The sequence below is a fragment of the Strongylocentrotus purpuratus genome, unplaced genomic scaffold (genome assembly GCF_000002235.5).
Source record: "Strongylocentrotus purpuratus isolate Spur 01 unplaced genomic scaffold, Spur_5.0 spur5_scaffold_2, whole genome shotgun sequence".
NCBI classification, from domain to species: domain Eukaryota; kingdom Metazoa; phylum Echinodermata; class Echinoidea; order Camarodonta; family Strongylocentrotidae; genus Strongylocentrotus; species Strongylocentrotus purpuratus.
Genome location: NW_022145605.1, coordinates 24,981,066 through 24,998,966, shown reverse-complemented (window position 1 = coordinate 24,998,966; position 17,901 = coordinate 24,981,066). Strand labels below are relative to the sequence as shown.

The 17,901-nt window shown below is 35.0% G+C and overlaps 1 protein-coding gene across 1 annotated transcript in view; it reads right to left on the bottom strand.

The window, feature by feature from the left end:
• Window positions 1–5,099: 5,099 nt before the first annotated feature.
• LOC105442119 (mitochondrial sodium/calcium exchanger protein) overlaps window positions 5,100–17,901 on the bottom strand; it is a 30,741-nt gene continuing 17,939 nt past the window's right edge. The window contains exons 10-17 of the mRNA XM_030991163.1: window positions 16,526–16,659; window positions 13,830–13,962; window positions 11,937–12,058; window positions 10,911–10,988; window positions 9,689–9,764; window positions 7,890–7,970; window positions 6,572–6,636; window positions 5,100–5,578 (exon numbers count right to left, since the gene is read on the bottom strand). Coding sequence (XP_030847023.1) covers window positions 5,393–5,578; window positions 6,572–6,636; window positions 7,890–7,970; window positions 9,689–9,764; window positions 10,911–10,988; window positions 11,937–12,058; window positions 13,830–13,962; window positions 16,526–16,659 — 875 coding nt within the window. The 3' untranslated portion in view covers window positions 5,100–5,392. The remainder of the gene's footprint in view (window positions 5,579–6,571; window positions 6,637–7,889; window positions 7,971–9,688; window positions 9,765–10,910; window positions 10,989–11,936; window positions 12,059–13,829; window positions 13,963–16,525; window positions 16,660–17,901) is intronic.

Here is a 17,901-nt window from a genome sequence, read left to right as displayed (position 1 = left end):
CCTAAAAAAGGTGACCTCACCCCCCCTAACAAAGAAAAATGTCAAATTTTCAAATTTCGAGACCAAAAAAAAAAAATAGTGTCCGCTTACCCCATTTTCCATTCCGCCTTCTGAGCAATTTTTCGGAAGTACCATCCTTTACTAATCTGAATGACTCAACTGAACACCATTCATTGTTTCAATTATTCTTCATTCCTTACAGAAGGCGCAACCAACCTAGAACCCACCGTGTATTCACTCCTTATCAGTAACCCAGAAGAAACCTGTCCAGAACTACAAAGTATGTTGATTCGATTTGTTTTATGTTTAATAAGCGTAGTATTTGAATCAGCTTATAAGGACAGAATATATTACGAGTAATAGACCATTTTGTAAAGAATCAAATTTATGCATATGCCATTGTGAAGTGCCTCGATACGTATTATTTCAATCACAGGTTACGGATAAATGTATCTCATTAGGCATAAGTTGTTGCTAGGTAGAACAAACATTATGGCTTGCCCTACCTAACAACACGTAATATATGCAATATGCATTTTGATTATTTAAATACAATAATTCTTAACAGGTTAATAAAATCATTCGTAACGAGGCGCTTACGAAGTATAATTTTGGTTACATTACAAAAATGGCGTATTGCGACTTAAACGTGGAGGCTCGCAGCAGGGCAACCTTTGTTTTAAAAGTATATTCAAATTTGTTGTCATATGTATACATGTATACATTAAATGCGTAAAGTCGAATACGACCGAATAAATCTGCCTTTTGGTTGCCCATTACTTGCTTACAAAATGACCATTATTGAATCAATGTTATGTATTGTTTTCCAATTTGTCGTATTATTGAACCCCTTTTCTGATGCATATCGTTTGATCAACTCTGACAGGTCGCCTGAAAGACTTATCTCGTCCGCCCTCTATGCCCAAAGGCAAGGAATCTTGGACCAACGTCCGCAAGAAACTCAACAAAACCAAATCGTCCCTCAACTTGGGCAAGTCACCAAGAAATGCATCTGGCAAGGGGAAAAGATGATGTACCGATTGTATAAAGAACACATCCAACTACCGTTCGGTTAAACTTTTACTAGCTGAGTAAACATTTGATTTTGCCTGTCATCATGAGACTCCATCTATTAGTGAACTGTCGGCTCCACTACATTAGGAAAATATATGGGGGCTTTAATCTCAGAGGGAATACGTAATCATTCTTCTCTTGATCCAGTGTGAGCTGCAATGTACATGTAGGTCTAAATTAAATGCGTATTCTGATTATATATTGTATAGTTCAAATTTGCTGGTATTTTAAAAAAAAAATTGAATATTTTTTTAAAAGATGTGATAGTCGGATTATACTGAATAAACCTTGTGTTACTTCTCTCTGTTGATAATTTTTTTTTTTACATAGGTCACTCATACCGCAACCCGGCCAAAATTCACACTTTAAAGTGCTCTCCAAAGTGCTACCTCCTATATCACTGTATCAAGTGACATTGCATTCAAAATAATGATGCAAATTAAAAGTATTCTGGTGTATATATTTGTAATCTCTCGACCTTTATACAACATGCCTGTGTCAAAATGCTCAGATTTGGATGAAATCCTCCAAGAACAGCTTGCACTGAAATTATTTTTTGCTGTGCCTCTAATGACGTGTTAATTTACCATCCAACATCAAAATAAAGTTGTGAGAACAAATATAATTGACGCATAGAAATCACATATTTTCTCAACTATACAATATTTTGCTACTTTTCATCTAAAGTTCTTTCGTAGTTCATTATCATCCTTAGGTTATTTAAAGGTTTGATATTTTTTAGCATTATTTTTGACAAATGGATCTGTCTGTACATAAAGGTTATGAAAATAAATATGATATATATATTACACTTTTCTTGATTTGTCAAAGAATGGATGCATACTTAAAGGGAAGCGATAACCTTGTATGAAAGATACCAAGGATGTTCTACTACCGAAATGATCAAGAATTAACCTATTCTTTATTTCATGAACAAAACTTACACGTATTAGCAAAATGTAGCTTTCTGTTAGTGTTTGCATTTAGTAATGAATAGCTTAGCTTTCATGTAACCATTAGAAAATAATATTTTAGTCTCCTATTCAAAACGAGTCGAGTTCTACAGCTTCTATCTCTCTCTCTCTCTCTCTCTCTCTCTCTCTCTCTCTCTCTCTCTCTCTCTCTCTCTCGCTTTCTCTCTCACTCCCTCTCCCTCTCTCTCGCTTTCACTTTATGCCGTACCAGGTTGTATTTTGTTTAAAGGTAAAGACCAGTATTGGAAACACCCCAATTTCAAAAAATGAAATGGAAGCTCTCATTACCAATCATGTGAAAGAATATGTTTTGACCAATACATGATGATAAAAAATTTGCCGGGAAAACCGCCTACTAATTCATATATTTGGTAAATTTGTTTCTCTCATGGTCTGTGAGAGATATAGGATAGTCCCATATACATCTTTCTGTGTATAGTGCTTGTAACTTTACGAAGGATGGGCCAAATTTCTTATCATTTTGATGATTCCAGAACCTTGCAGATGCTAGATGATCAACCTTTTCTGATTGATTCCACAACGTTTCTTTCACAATGCAATCGCATGACCATAACTGGTCTTTACCTTTAATTCTAGTTTTCTTTCAGTCTAGTGCATGTGTATTCTGTTTGTTTTTTCTTCTGTATAATGTGGTCTGAAGTTTAAATCAGCGAAACTATTACATGCAACAAGCCTAGCCTCTTAAGTAGGTTCAATTTTCATTTCCGTATTTCATGATTTACAGAACACTTTTTCAAGTCATAAATTACTAGGATTCAGGATTATTTATTTCCATATCACTCTAAAAACAAATTTGTAAAATGTATTATGTTTTGATAATTTTGCATGGAAGATGAATAAATGCAAACAATCAAACAAACAAACATTTAGTATTAGGTAAGTTGTTTTTACCTGGCTTTGAAACTGCCAATCGAATTTTGACAAATACTTGAAAATACAAAATTACCATTCAAGATGGTAACTGTTTTTAATTGGATATTGCTCACTAAATTTTCACTGACCTGTTTGTCTAATTATGCTACTTTTGTTAATACCAACTTATTATCAGCGTGGAATTCCCTTTAATCCATTCAAAATCACACATGAACATATACACTTACAAACAAGGTTTGTGTAGTGATTCAATAAAGAACAACGAACATAGAAATAATCATCATTGCCCTTATCATAAGGTGCTAGCATATACAATTTTATTCTTTTTTCTTGCAAGAGGTCATATAACAGAAAGAAAATATAATATTTGCTTGTATATATACATGTACCGTCTTACAAAATATATAGCTTTACTTTAAGTATTCACATATATATCTAGGCACACACTTTATCACATTAACCGGTATACTGTTTTGAATTCTTCACAATATATGTGATGTTCAAGATTGCATCTAGAATGAAGTTACAAAATCAAGTACTGAGTGTAACAATACAGTAAACATCATGTTTTTCAATATTATAAATTCCTCATGAACTTGTATTGCCCCAACAATTTCAAAAATTCATCATTTTGTAATAAATCATATTTTTTCCATTCTCACTTTCTCTCTTTTTCTCTCTTTCTCTCGTTCTCTTTCTCTGTTTCTCTATCTCTCTCTCTGATTCTCTATCTATATCTCTATATCTTTCTCTTTCTCCCTCTCTCTCTCTATCTCTCTCTCTCTCTCTCTCAATCTCTTTTTCTCACTTTTCACTTTCTCATACACACAACAGCTTGAGTATTGCTGAATAATCCTTTGGTCCTTTTTTCACAAAGAAAAATGGCCTTTGAATGAATGCCCATTTATCAAACTCTATAAGTACTGGTAAACATAAAAGGTGCATTAACAAATATGCCTGATTACATAAAGTTCAAATGAAAATGCACAGGAAATGTCTCACTTGGTTCATAAATACAGTGAGACCTGTCTATAAAGACCACCCAGGGGAGAAAAGAAAAGTGGTCTTTATGGGCAGGTTGTCTTTAAGTACAGGTTCTTTTAGTACATGTTTCAATGAGAAACCATTATCAAGGGAAACCAAAATGTGGTCTTTGTAGACAGGTGGTCTTTCTATACAGGTGGTCACTAAAGCAGGTTTGACTGTAACTGGTGTTCATGGCACAAAATTTTTTCACCAAGAAGGCATTTTCAAAATATTGATTCTAGAATAACACTCAAGTGATAGAACTATGCATTCCTTCCCACCAAGATGCATACAAATTGACTCACCTTTACAAAATGCATAGTTTTTAAACCTACAGATATTGTAACACCGTAAAAAGAAAGAGGTATATTTTTTTTTACCTGGTGGCATTTTTTGCAGCAAAGAAGTGAGGATTTGTGGTTCATGTTTCTGGATGGGGGGAGGGGGGGGGGGGGGGGGGGAAGGGGGACATTAGTTTCCAATACATTCATACCTGATGATCAATCCCATATCAAGACATCTGATTAATAAACATACATCATGAAATATGTTCATACAAGTCTTCATGAGAAAAGAAGCAATATGTGATCACGTCACTGAAACATTAATGAGTACTCCAAGTCTCAAACGTCAAAAAATAGCTTTGAATAAAGACATGATTCTTCTTCTCACAAGATGAAAACCTACAGTTTGTTGCCAATCTAAGCTTTCTGAAAATTATGTCAAATGCTATTCTACATGTAGGTAGTATTTAATAGCAGGTCTTATGGAATTTCAATTAGAATATTTGCCATTTTCCCTTTGAACACCGCCCACCCCCCCCCCCCCCCCCCCCTGCCTTGAAAAAAGCATTGTTGAAGGTTGATGAAAAAAACAGAATTTTTGTATAAAATTTTACTTATTATATTCCTTTTACTGTAGTAACCCTCTAACATGCTAAAAATCCTGAAAAATTCTCAAACCACATATTTTTTTAAGGTGTCACTGTGCGACACCATCTTACAGTAAATTCTCCCAACCATTTTTGAATTTTCCCAACCGTTTTTCCATGAAAATAAGACACGTGACAGGCTTTTAAAAAATCTTTTAACACTAAAATGTCTGGAATGGTATATAGAGCCAATTCACTGCTTTGTGACGATTTACATTCACATAAAATGTAATTAAATTGCAATAATATAGTTAGGAGAATTAAAGAATTGATAACTTCAGTTTTTCAAAAAAAAAATCAATAATGGTCTGTTTTCACTCAAACTTTCAGACTATCTTTAATTGTACATCAAGCAACGTAGTCACTACCTAAGCACCATTTTCTCTCATCTGAACAATGTTACCAAGTCCCTTTAATAGAGCTTCAACATAAATTGTAACATAGAGGATAAAAAGATAGAAACTATAAAACCTCGCAGCTTGAAACCTGGTCATCACCATGGTATCACTTGAAGCTCTATTAATAGAGCTACAACCAGTATTACTCCATAGAGGATATAGAGATAGATACCATAAAACCTCGCAGCTTGGAACCTGGTGATCACCATGATGAACATGGACGATAGAAGACTCACCGCTAAACCCAGGGCAAGAACTAACTGGACATGGTCTGTGTGGAGCTGTTAAAAAAAACATGGCAATAGGGCTTTTTAGTAATGTATTAAACCAAATTTATGCATATGCCTTTGTGAAGCACCTCATATAAATTATTGAATTCACCTGTTCCGAATAAATGTATTTCAATAGCCAGAATTCAAATTGCATTCATTATTTGTTGCTAAGTAGGAAAATCATTATGGCATGCCCTACCTAGCAACACACAATATATGTAATTTACATTCTGACCATTGAAATACAATTATTCTTAACAGGTAAATGAAACAATTTGTATCGTGCAGGAATATATTCAGAATGGATGAACATCCAATTTGGAGCAGTAAGGCTCATAATTAGAGGACCCCAAATACAGCTACAATCCTACATTCTGTTTTTATCACATTTTATTGCCCAGTCTCCAAGAACAGAGAATATTTCTTTCAAGTCCTAACCTAATACTGACAACAACCATTATCATTGCGTGTTATCGATTGATATCAATTGCAAATAGGTTGCAAATAATTTCAACTCTTTATAAGATGGGGCCTTGGAGTATAAAAAATGTATCAATGTCATAATTATGAATGGAGGGAAGACAACAACAACAATTTGAAAGATTGCATGTCGAGAATGCACCCCGACCACAATTAAAGGGATCTTTGTCTCAGATTCTGAAACAAAATCCTGGATTTAGCTCAAGCTGCAATGATAATGATAAACCTTTAGGTCAGTCAGGAACCCCATGACTTTTACAAGCCGATCGCCTGTCTGATTATCAAGATATTTATGATTGGAAATTAACGGTTTTCATAACACTGCAGTCTATTGGGGAAAACGAGTATGTTAAAACCCGTCACTCAAAGATTTTTACTTTTTTGAGGCATTTTTTGATATTTTGAAGCGCAATTTTTAAAGCGCTTCAGTCTTACACCATATCACAAACACTAATAACATGTACCTAGGGCCGTGCATCTCAGATTTAACATTGTAAAAACGATGCCTTAAAGACGACTTACCACAAATGTCCCCCCATCTCGGACTGTGACAATGGTACATGATATACCAATACCTAGCAGCATATCTGGGCAGCGCAAAGGGTTAAGAAAGAAACTGAAATCAAGCAAGGCATTTCATATTTTTTAGAGGCCCATCACATATATTTCCTATAATGAATATATATTAAATCACCTTGAAACTTAGAAAAAGAAAAGAAGCAATTCACAATATAATAACAATATATTGATAAAGAATACCATTCTAACAAATAAACCTTCAAAAACTACTTCAACAGATGTTATACAAAGAAACTGTCTTCATAACGGTTAGGAGTAGACATGGCCAATCCCATGGAAAATGTTCACTAGCCCAAAATCATAAATTTGGCAATCACTCAACAAATATTATTTCCTTGTTCATTCGGTGTCATGTCCGTTTTAACAGTCACTATGGCCCGAATTCACAAAGGAGGTTTAAATTTAACCCATGGTTTAAATCTTCATTTATGTAAATGAGGGGTTTAAATCATGGGTTTAATTTAAATCTCCTTTGTGAATTCGGGCCTAAATTTATTTTCTTTTGAAATATTCGGTGGAATACTCTGAATTTGTATATGTATGAGACTGATAGTCAAATGTGTCTGAATCACTGAGTGAAATATGTTTTAAAAACTCTTAAATTTGTTTAAAACTGTCTTGAATAATCTCTCTTATGTCATGAATAAGCCAGTTCACGGTTGCACTCCGAGCATGAGCAGATAAAGGTCATTGCAGAACAAATTGTGAAATACACAGAGACAAAATACTGGATATAGGTGCTCATGAAAGTTTTTTTATCATTAATAATTTATTCACAAGCAGTGCACTCCATTATCCACAGATGGAAGTATTCTTTGAAAAGGGGAAACAAAGGCTATTTATGTAGCACCTCCATCGCTGTTTATTTCAAAATGTACAAAGTGGGACCTCTTCATGTTTTGAAGATCTGTGGATATTCGGGGTCATTTTGGACATGTGCTAACCGCGAACTGGGGGTGTCTCACAAAGACTAAGATGGACTTTAACTTGGACTTAACTATGGCACGCTGTTCAAGCCACTGTTTGCTCTGCCCATTATTATTTTTAAATAATATTTTTTCCTTCAATACTGAATTGTCAAAAAATGTAAATTCTGTAGTTATGTGACCATGATTTGTACGTCTCTTGAGAGACCAATGCCAGTAAATGGTGAGAGCAAATAGTGGCATGAACGGCGTGCAATAGTCGAGTCCAACTTAAAGTTGATCTTAGTCTTTGTGAAACACCCACCAGGTCTATGAATAAAATTTGTAAAAGATACTGAACATAGGTCCTCCAAAGCAAGCTGACATGCCCATTGTGGGGAATCCTTGCCTGGCCATTGCAACATCAGCTACTAGATCTGAAAACAGAGAAATGTAAGGATTAATAACATTGCATATATTATCACAAATGAGTGCTGAACCCCAAATTCTCCAGATATTCAGACATCGTCTTTGCAAAATCGAATGGAAGGTTAAAGAGCAATCCAACCTTAGTGGTGGTGGTAGTAGTGGTAGAAGTAGAAGTAGTAGTAGTGGTAGTAGTAGAAGTAGTAGTAGTAGTAGTAGTAGTAGTAGAGGTGGTAGTAGTAGTGGTAGTAGTGGTAGTAGTTGTAGTGGTATTAGTGGTAGAGGTAGTAGTAGTAGTAGTAGTAGTAGTAGCAGTAGTAGTAGTAGTAGTAGTAGTAGTAGTAGTAGTAGTAGTAGTAGTAGTAGTAGACTCTATTGGATAACTTGTTTAGCAACAAGGCTAATCTACCACTAGGTCCATGTGGTCAAAGTGAAGAGCCACATCAAAGCAAAAATTGCCCAGCTAAGAATAAGGCATGAACCCTCAATGTACCTAGCGCCCAAGATAGGATTTGTAGACAACTTTTTTTTTATCACACTAAGCCTAGCTTCCCAGGAGAATGACTAGTTTCTCCTCTGAATGTCAAAATGTATCACAAGGTCTTGAACACATAGCCTATCCCTCCTCTCATCCTGATTTCCCAGTCCAGTGCACAGGGCTATCTACAAACTCTTGACTCTGAACTACAAAAAGGAGAAGAAGAAGAAGGGGGAGGAGAAGAAGAAGAAGGAGGAGAAGAAGGAGAAGAAGAAGAAGAAGAAGAAGAAGAAGAAGAAGAAGAAGAAGAAGAAGAAGAAGAAGAGGAAGAAGAAGAAGAAGAAGAAGAAGAAGAAGAAGAAGAAGAAGTAGAAGAAGAAGGAGGAGAAGAAGGAGAAGAATGAGAAAGAGGAGAAGAAGAAGAAGGAGAAAGAGAAGAAGGAAAAGAAAGAGGAGAAGATAAAGGAGGAAAAGAAGAAGACAGAAAAGAAGAAAAACTTCTTCATGTGTCAAAAAGGATAAATTCAATGAGACACTTTTACTGATGTTAGATATTTATCTGCAATTAAGAGCCTCTATACAGTGCTTCCCAGAAGAAACGAAACCGAGAATTTTCCATGTTTTATCATAACTTATGATTATAATTCATAAATGACACATATTTGTTAAGCTTAGATCCTCCTCTTTCATTTGATGCAACTCATATGATGCATATTTCATGCATGAGTGATTAAAATTAAATTGAAGAAAGGGTACCAAAAATTCATTTGGCGGACGGTATCTGAATTTCAAAGAGAAAATCACATTTCTAGAAAGTTCATTTTCTGCCCTTTCATATGACACCTCAATCAGGAAAAATGAGCTAGGAAAAACAAAGTTCTGTTTGTTTAAAGAAATGCTTGCATTTCAATCAGTTTATTAAACAAATTGGTTTTCACCGGCTGCCTGCTGTACAGCCGTAGCAACAAACAGAATTGACAACAGATTTAACTCCGTTTCGTTGACAATCAGCCATGCATGAAGTCTTTCGTCCATGACATTTTAGTACCCTTTCTTCAAATAGATTTCAATCACTCATGCGTGAAATATGCATCATATGAGTTGCAGCAAATTAAAGTGGATGATCTAAGCTTTACAAATATGTGTCATTAATTAATTATAATTGTAATTGAGTTATGATAAAACATCGATAATTCTCGGTTTTGTTTCTTCTGCGACGCACTGTATATCTAACACACAGTTTTGACATACCTCCAATGCTGTTTCCCCAAGCTAGGACCGTAAGACCAAGGATAGCATCATTGATGAAGAATTCCACACCAAACATCTATAACGTATTGATAGAAACACATTAGTAGCACATCCTTTAAACCATAATGGTTTCTTTTATGTAGTAGCAAGCAATCTTTTATCCATAGTTGGCAATTACTTATTAAAAATAAGACCTAAGTAGGTGAAAATAAAAAGTCCTGAAACCTATTTCACAACTGATGTTCTGTGCCCTTTGGCATATACAGTGGCGAACGCAGGATTTTTTTAGGGGGGGGGGGGGGGTCCAGAATTTGTTGAAAAATTTCGCAACAAAAATTTTTGTCCCGAAAATTTGGCCGACTGATATTTCGTTCAGTTGGGGAGGGGGGGGGGAGGATGGGGTAAGGTCATCATATTCTGGTCACCCTTTAGCACATTTTTTTTTAATTTTTAATTTTTTAATTTCGTTATTAAAAACAATAAGGGGGAGGGGGTTTTCCTCCAAAACACATACATAAAAAAAAATTGAGGGGGGGGGGGGGTTCGACCCCCAAACCCCCCCCCCCCCCTGCGTATGCGCCTGGGCATATATCTAAAGACTGAATGAGCTCAGTTATCTACAGAATTTAAATATTTTTGGTTGCTAGTCAATTCCAGAGCAACAAGTTGGGTTATTTAAGATAGTTTTAAGCAAAATCAAAAGCCCCAAAACTTATTTCATTTAGGGAATGAGACACATTTGACCTATTGTTGCTAGATGTTACAAACATTATGGTTTGTCCTACCCCAAAACATGCAAGGTATGAATTTGAATTCCGACTATTAAAATGCAATTATTTGTAACAGTTGAATGAAATAATTTGTAACAAGGCCTTTTACAAAGATTTGTGCATTACATTTGATTAATTACAAAAATGACCTATTGTAATGGACCTTTTCAATGCAAAAAGCTTTCTCAAATTGCAAAATTTGAATGCACGTCATGCCGTTAGCTAATTATTCCACAGCATGAAGCTTTTATGAAAATGTAATGAATGTGAAACTTTCAGGTTTTACAGTAGACTAAAAACGCCCTCTGTTGGCATATACGGCAAAGTCATATCATTATTACCAATGTATTTATTCATCAAATCAGAAGTTTTTACATCCATAAAATAAAAATGTATGTATGGCTACTAATAGAATAACTATTTTCTATTTTATCAAAGAAAACATTACCAACCTGTAGAATGTTGACAATTTCATTTGCAGTAGAATAAATCCATAGCACAGCTACAACGAAACCTACATATGAAAATACCTGAGGAGTAAAAAAAAAATTAAAGTATATATCTATGTTTTACATAGACAATATACACCCACAAGAAAAATGGTACATAACCCAAATACAAATAGAATGAATGCGACTGCGTCTCCAATATGCAATCGCCTTGTAGTCTGTTAATTGATCGACAACTCTTTAACATCTACCAGTAAGTCATCTGATCTCATGGAACCCAAAGTCATTTTTACTTAATCTTTTAGTACTCAAACAAACTTAAGCCCAGTTTGGTATAAAATGGTTCAATTTTTGTTGAGTTATCACAGTATTACAATATTTTCTAGGATTCATAATCCTTAAATCTCTTACACCTTCATGTATCAATTCATTCTCAATAGCTCTTTATTACAATGTACATACTCATACATACAATAACCAGGTTTGATTTGATGGGTTTCATTGTAAGTTATTGTAGTAAAAAGATTTTTATCTGGTATTTTAAACACTTTTGTGAACCTGCAACCTTTGACCCGTGACCTCTCCCACCCAAAATCTAATCACTCATCCTTGCATGCTCATACATACTTCATCAAAATTTGGTTAAAATCTGCAATATGGTTTCTCAAGTAATCCCAGTAACGAAAAGCGGGGCAGACGGACAAACAATCCCAAAGCATTATGCCTCCGCCACCAATGGCAAGTAATTCATAATTTCTAACAAGTTATATCTATATTCAAACATTTTCTTCCACTCAAGAAGCTTGTCACATTGCATACCGGTAGTAGAATACAAAAAAATGTGAAAAGTATTACATATTAGGGAGCCTAGCATAACAAAGTGTATTGTGAATTCGTTTCTCTGGTTAGAGGTGTGGGCATAACATACTGGTTTCCCCTGACTTTGGGTGGTTTTTCAAATAGGAAATCTTTCTTATTTTGAATTGCTTGATGGTTTCAAATAAAAATCAAATCTTTGTGTCTACTTACTGCGTGATAGACTGGCTGTTTCTTTGGTTTAGATGTCAAGAATACTGCAGCGGCTAACAAGAATGATATAGGCAGAACAAGGTACCATACCACAAAACCACCAGTTATAGTTTGGGTTAAACCTGGAGTATAAGGTGAAATAGAGAGAGAGAGAGAGAGAGAGAGAGAGGGAGGGAGAAAGAGAGAGGGAGAGAGAGAGAGAGAGAGAGAGGGGAGGGAGAGGGAGAGAGACAGAGAGAGACAGAGAGAGAGGGAGGGATAGAGGAAGAATGAGAAAGTAAGAAAGGAAAAGGTATCGTCAAATCAACAATAAATTTATGATCTCATTGTCTACACATTTTACATATTCCCTATTTCAATATGCAGTATGTCTGCTCTAAAAGGAAAGTCTATCCTTCAAATAAGTTGGTTTTATATATAAAGAAACAGATCAATGGAAGTTTGGGGAAAATTTGAAGAGGGATAGAAAAAATAATTAATTTGTTATCGATCAAATATACATTTGTAACTCATTGACATACATGTACCTGGCACCTCTTTCATTTGTTCTCAACTAAAAATTTCAATTTTTGTTGTTGTCATGTCAGAAAATATTTCATTATACAGGGTTCTGTCTCCAAGATACATGTAAGTAATGCTGGGACACACGTTCTTACACATCATTTCCACGAGAATTATCATTTTCTTCACCAAAAAACATGAAATTTGAAACTAATGGAATTTTCAATTGCAAGCAAACGAGAGTAGTAACCATGAGCCACATTACAAATGTTCACAATTTTTGTGTCATCAAAATGCAACTTTAAAAATGAATAACATCCTTATCCTGTTTCTTTTTTTTTCTTCTCAGAATCTAACTTTCTTGTTTCCACACTTTTCCAGTCTTTATTACAATCAATGTACCGGGTATTTACACAATGAATTTCTCCATCAAAAAGACTTTCACATGTTTAATTGTAAAAATATGGCAACAATAATATGGCAGAATTGATCAATATAGAATGTGGAAAAAATGTTCTACAAAACGAGGTAAGTGTTTATCACCTGCAGAAAAAGACATTCTATTAGTATACAATTTGTAAAGTTATTAATATTTTTTGGGTTGGTTCTCCAACATGTGAACAGTAGCATCGATAAATGACAAGCAGGCAATGGATCTGTACAGGTTAAAGCAGTAAAACAGTACAACTGTCTCATACACCCACAAACAATCTACCTAAATACAGAAGGGACGCTAGATATGTTACATGCGGTATATATATGTACCGGTATTTTATAATATAGGTCAAATGCTAAGTTATGTTCCAACTGAAAACTTTGGCACAGATACACGTAGCTTGATGGTTGTAATATTAGATAGTAAAATCAAATTTTGGGCAAGCACACATACTTGTTTCCAACAACTTTGGCAATTTTTTACTACGATGTCAATTTCATAATTGCTATTCACAGAAATGTACAGGGAGGGTTTGGAGACATTAAATTCCCTGTTAAAGGGATTGGGTATCTTTGTCTCAGATTCTGAAACAAAATCCTGGATTTAGCTCATGCTGCAATGATAACTATAAACCTTTAGGTCAATCAGGAACCCCATTACTTTTACAAGACGATCCCCTGTCTGATTATCAAGATATTTATGATTGGAAATCGAAACCAAATTTTGCGGTTTTCATTACACTGGTGTATTGGGGAAAACGAGTGAGGTAAACCGGTCACTCAAAGATTTTTACTTTTTTGAGGCACTTCTTGAACATTTAGAGTCGCAATTTTTTTAGGGCTTCAATATTACACCATATCATAGACACTGATAACATGTAGGGCCGTGCATCTCAGATTTAACATTGAGAACGATGCCTTTAACGTAATATAAGAGTGGGGAAAATATGCACCTACCTTTGGTAACAAACGCACAGAATACTGGTGCTAAGAAAAGATTAAGAGTGTTTAATAATCTATTCCAGTTATGCTTTGGTTCGTTGTAGTCCACCACTGGAACCGTCGCTTTTAAACATAATAGCATGGGGCACTGAAAAGATGGGAAAAACAAAATGTTTCATGCTGCTTATAAGTATCTGCTTGCATCATGATGTAGATATACAGTAGGCTGACGGTTGCAGCATGTGAGAGAGAGGGGAGGATTGGGAAGTCCTGAAAATGACTGTCAGCAATCTTTCTTTCTTGAGTGTGTGTCTATAGTCCTAAAAAGGACTGTTGGTAATCTATCTTTGAGCTTATAGTTCTAAACAGAACTATAGCGCCGGTTGGAGCGGTTAGGTAGTTGGAGAGGCTCAACGTTTCAAACAGGTTGACTATCCGTCGTCAGGAGTGGGGAATAGCTGGCGTGCGGGGGCTCAAGTCACCGGGTTGCAGATGTGGGCGTGCTTTGTGTCTGTGTGGGCTTGGGTCACCGGGTTGCGGACGTGGGTGAGCTACGTTTCCGTCTGGGCTGGGGTCTCCTTTTCAGCACCACACACACTCTCAAGAAAGAAAGATTACCGACGGTCCTTTTCAGTGACAGTCCTTTTCAGGACTCCTCAATGCTCCCCCTCTCTCACATAGTGCAACCGTAAGCCTACTGCATAAAATGTTTCATGCAAATCAAAATGCAAATCAAAATGCAAATCAAAATGCGAAAACTAAATGCATGGAACTGGAAAGTAAAATTGCTGTAACAAAATACTGATTTGAAATTACAAATCTTTCATGAAAGGTTATGCAATAAATATTTGAACAAATTTAGTATAAGAGATTAGATTAAATTGAAAAGGTTATTTATAAACATTTAAAGCCCCAGCCAAAAGCTGACACATGTTGAATCAGCAAATAAAACTGCAACATATAACATACATGCAAATAGTACAATATAAAATAGGCAAATATGAAAGTAAAACATCCAGTAATTAAATTGATAAAAGAAATTATGAGAAGAAGAGAAAGAAGAAATGCGAAGAGACAGAAGAAATATGAGGAGAATTGTACAGTTTTAATTCTTCAACTAAAATTATGGAATCATATATTATGAGCATGTCACAATCTTAAAGGGATAGTTGAGTTCTGTTGCAGAGGGCACTACACAAAATAATTTTTTGTGAGATAATGAAAAACTGAGTGTCAAGTTTGAAAGAACATACAATTTAAATGACAAAATCATCTTTGTTTGATAAAAAACGGTTCAGAGACAGCTGAAATATCCATAAATATAACGATTTCTAATACTTGTGTACCACCACAAATATTAGATAATTTGAAGAAAAAAACATTGAAAAAACGAAATAATGAAGGGGCACTTTTTTGTAGGCATTTTCATGTTGGTTATATTATGCACAACTAGCAAGCCCATGTATTGTTACTTTTAATTAAATAATTAATTAACGGTCACCATATTTTTTCAAAGTGGAGCTGAATTGGTATGATCGTATTGGCTAAATTTCACATATTTTGGGGTCTAAAGTTACCCTCATAGCAATTTTAGGTTCTAAAAGGGCACTCGAAATGTCATAGATATGAATAAGAGCAATAACCATGCACTTTGAAAGGCATGAAAACTTCTGAAAACAGAACTCAACTATCCCTTTAAAGATAAACTTGAGTTCTTGTAGATATAGAAAATAAATTCTCACAGAATACAACGAAACTAACACTGAATGTTCAAGATTACAAATAAATGACTTGTGCCAAACAATTTTGGTAGAAAATGTATAGTGGCCGAGTAATGAGCAGAGAATGATGAGGAAATCTTGGTAAGTGCGCCCGACACGTACCATGTGCTTTACACAGGTCACTTTGTGCTAATAGGAGCTGTGATTTTTATCAAAGATAATTCCCAGTTATTTTTGTGCATTTGTTTTTATTTCACTGGTTCAAACAACCAGTCTACTGCAGAATAAACAATCCAAAATAAATCAGAGCAATTTTCTCTCAAAATACAATTCCCATACCAGAGCTCAAGATTAGCTTTAATCTATAAAAGAAAAAATGATAAAACAAATCAAATTCCTTTAATGATGATTTATATATGCATTGATGAAATCTCTACACCCGGCCAGAGAGGTAAAGGTGTTGTGGTCTAGGTGATACATCATCAGACTGTGGATCACATGGTTGAAGTCCCCCCATGGCACTAATGTCCATTTGCAGGACATTAATCCACATTTGCCACCCTCCATCCAGGTGTAGTAAATGGATACGTGGTAGGAATTAATTCCTGAAATACTTTTAGCACATTAGGGCAACTAGGTAATGATTGTACTTTGTAGGACCCTTGAGCATCCCCTGGGATGGATATGTATGCAATAACAAATTTAGCTATTATTATCATTACTATAACCTAAAAATAAACGTCATTTAAAGACCGTCAATACTACTGGGCCAGAAGGGATTAGACCACACAGCGAGGTCACTGACAGGTGGCTATCTCATTAACTCAGCTCTCAACTAACATAAGAAAAAGAAGATCATGGGGGACCAACAGGCACCGGTTGGGTAAGTTTTCTATATAGAGGGAGCAAGTAGCTACAAGTAGGACAGTGGGGCTTTAAAACTACTATTCCAAACGAAGAATATCCATCATTAACAAATATTTACCATACCTTTATTAGCTCCCATATCTTTAAATAGCAGGCAAGCTCCTTCCATTCCTTCAGATCGACAGGACAAAGACCAATAAAGAATTCCTTCACTTGACCAGGGGGAGGGGCTTCACTTCTCACGAGGGGTTGAGACTCTGCAACAGTGAACAAAATTGGAAGATAGGTTTCAATAACAAAAATGATATATACATATATATAAATATAAAAGTGCGAGAATTCTCAACTCTGACATGACAACGGGTGTGCCAGAATATGTAGGCGTGAAGAAAATGGTCTAAGAGCGTGTGACATAGCTGTACTTTACAATTTTATTTATATAAATATATATTTATATATATATAAATACATATATAACATTACATGCTGTATTAACAGGACATCTATATATAACCCTAAACGGCACATTAATTCTACTGTTCCATCGTTAACAGGACATGAAAATGTCCTGCTAATGACCATGTCTACTTAATGACTCATTTTTCACTACATATATCCGTCTAATGACGCTGTAAGGTATATACATTTTTTTAAATATGTTGTTCATAATAGTGAGAAAAAGCACTTGTCCAATAATCCAGTGAGTAGTAATTCTGCATGTGTTATCTCTTGAAATGTTTCATACAAAATAAGAACATTTCAAATCTCAACGAACTGCCTTAAACCAGTTTAATCTGAAATCTTAAATCATTTCATAGTTTTGCTTTTTCTATTTGATCTTATCCTGCAGGCTATACAAGGATAGTTGGTGCTAATGAATTAGCATATGAGTGGATTGTAGTAATAACAGTATAAAAATAGCTTTAGTGTTTTTGTAATGAACCACTTATCCTAAAAGATTTGTTTAAGCCAAGAAAAATAGGTGAATACCGAGAGAAATGAAAGTATAAACAAAATAATATCCCTTACATTTGGATCATTGCATCATATTTTGGTATCAATTTCTAAAAACAACAAACAAAAATGCTGCAATTTTTTGTTAAGCTTGTAAAATGAATGCCAACTGCCGGCAACAAAGAACTCGAGTTTTGTGTTATAAGATTCAGAAAGGTGAAGCGTAATACACTGAACATCAGCATAACAAACCAACTCGGTTTTGCTGTGTCATAACTGTACGAGTCAGGTAATGCAAAGTTTTGGGAAATTTTGAAATTAGGATGGATAGTAATTCTTGCAAATTTTGATATAATCGGATGCCCCTGTGGATGTATTAAAGGTAAAGACCAGTATTGGAAACGCCCCAATTTCAAAAAATGAAATGGAAGCTCTTATTACGAATCATGTGAAAGAATATGTTTTGACTAATACATGATGATAAAAATTTTGCTGGGAAACCGCCTACTAATTGATATATTTGGTAAATTAGTTTATCTATTGGA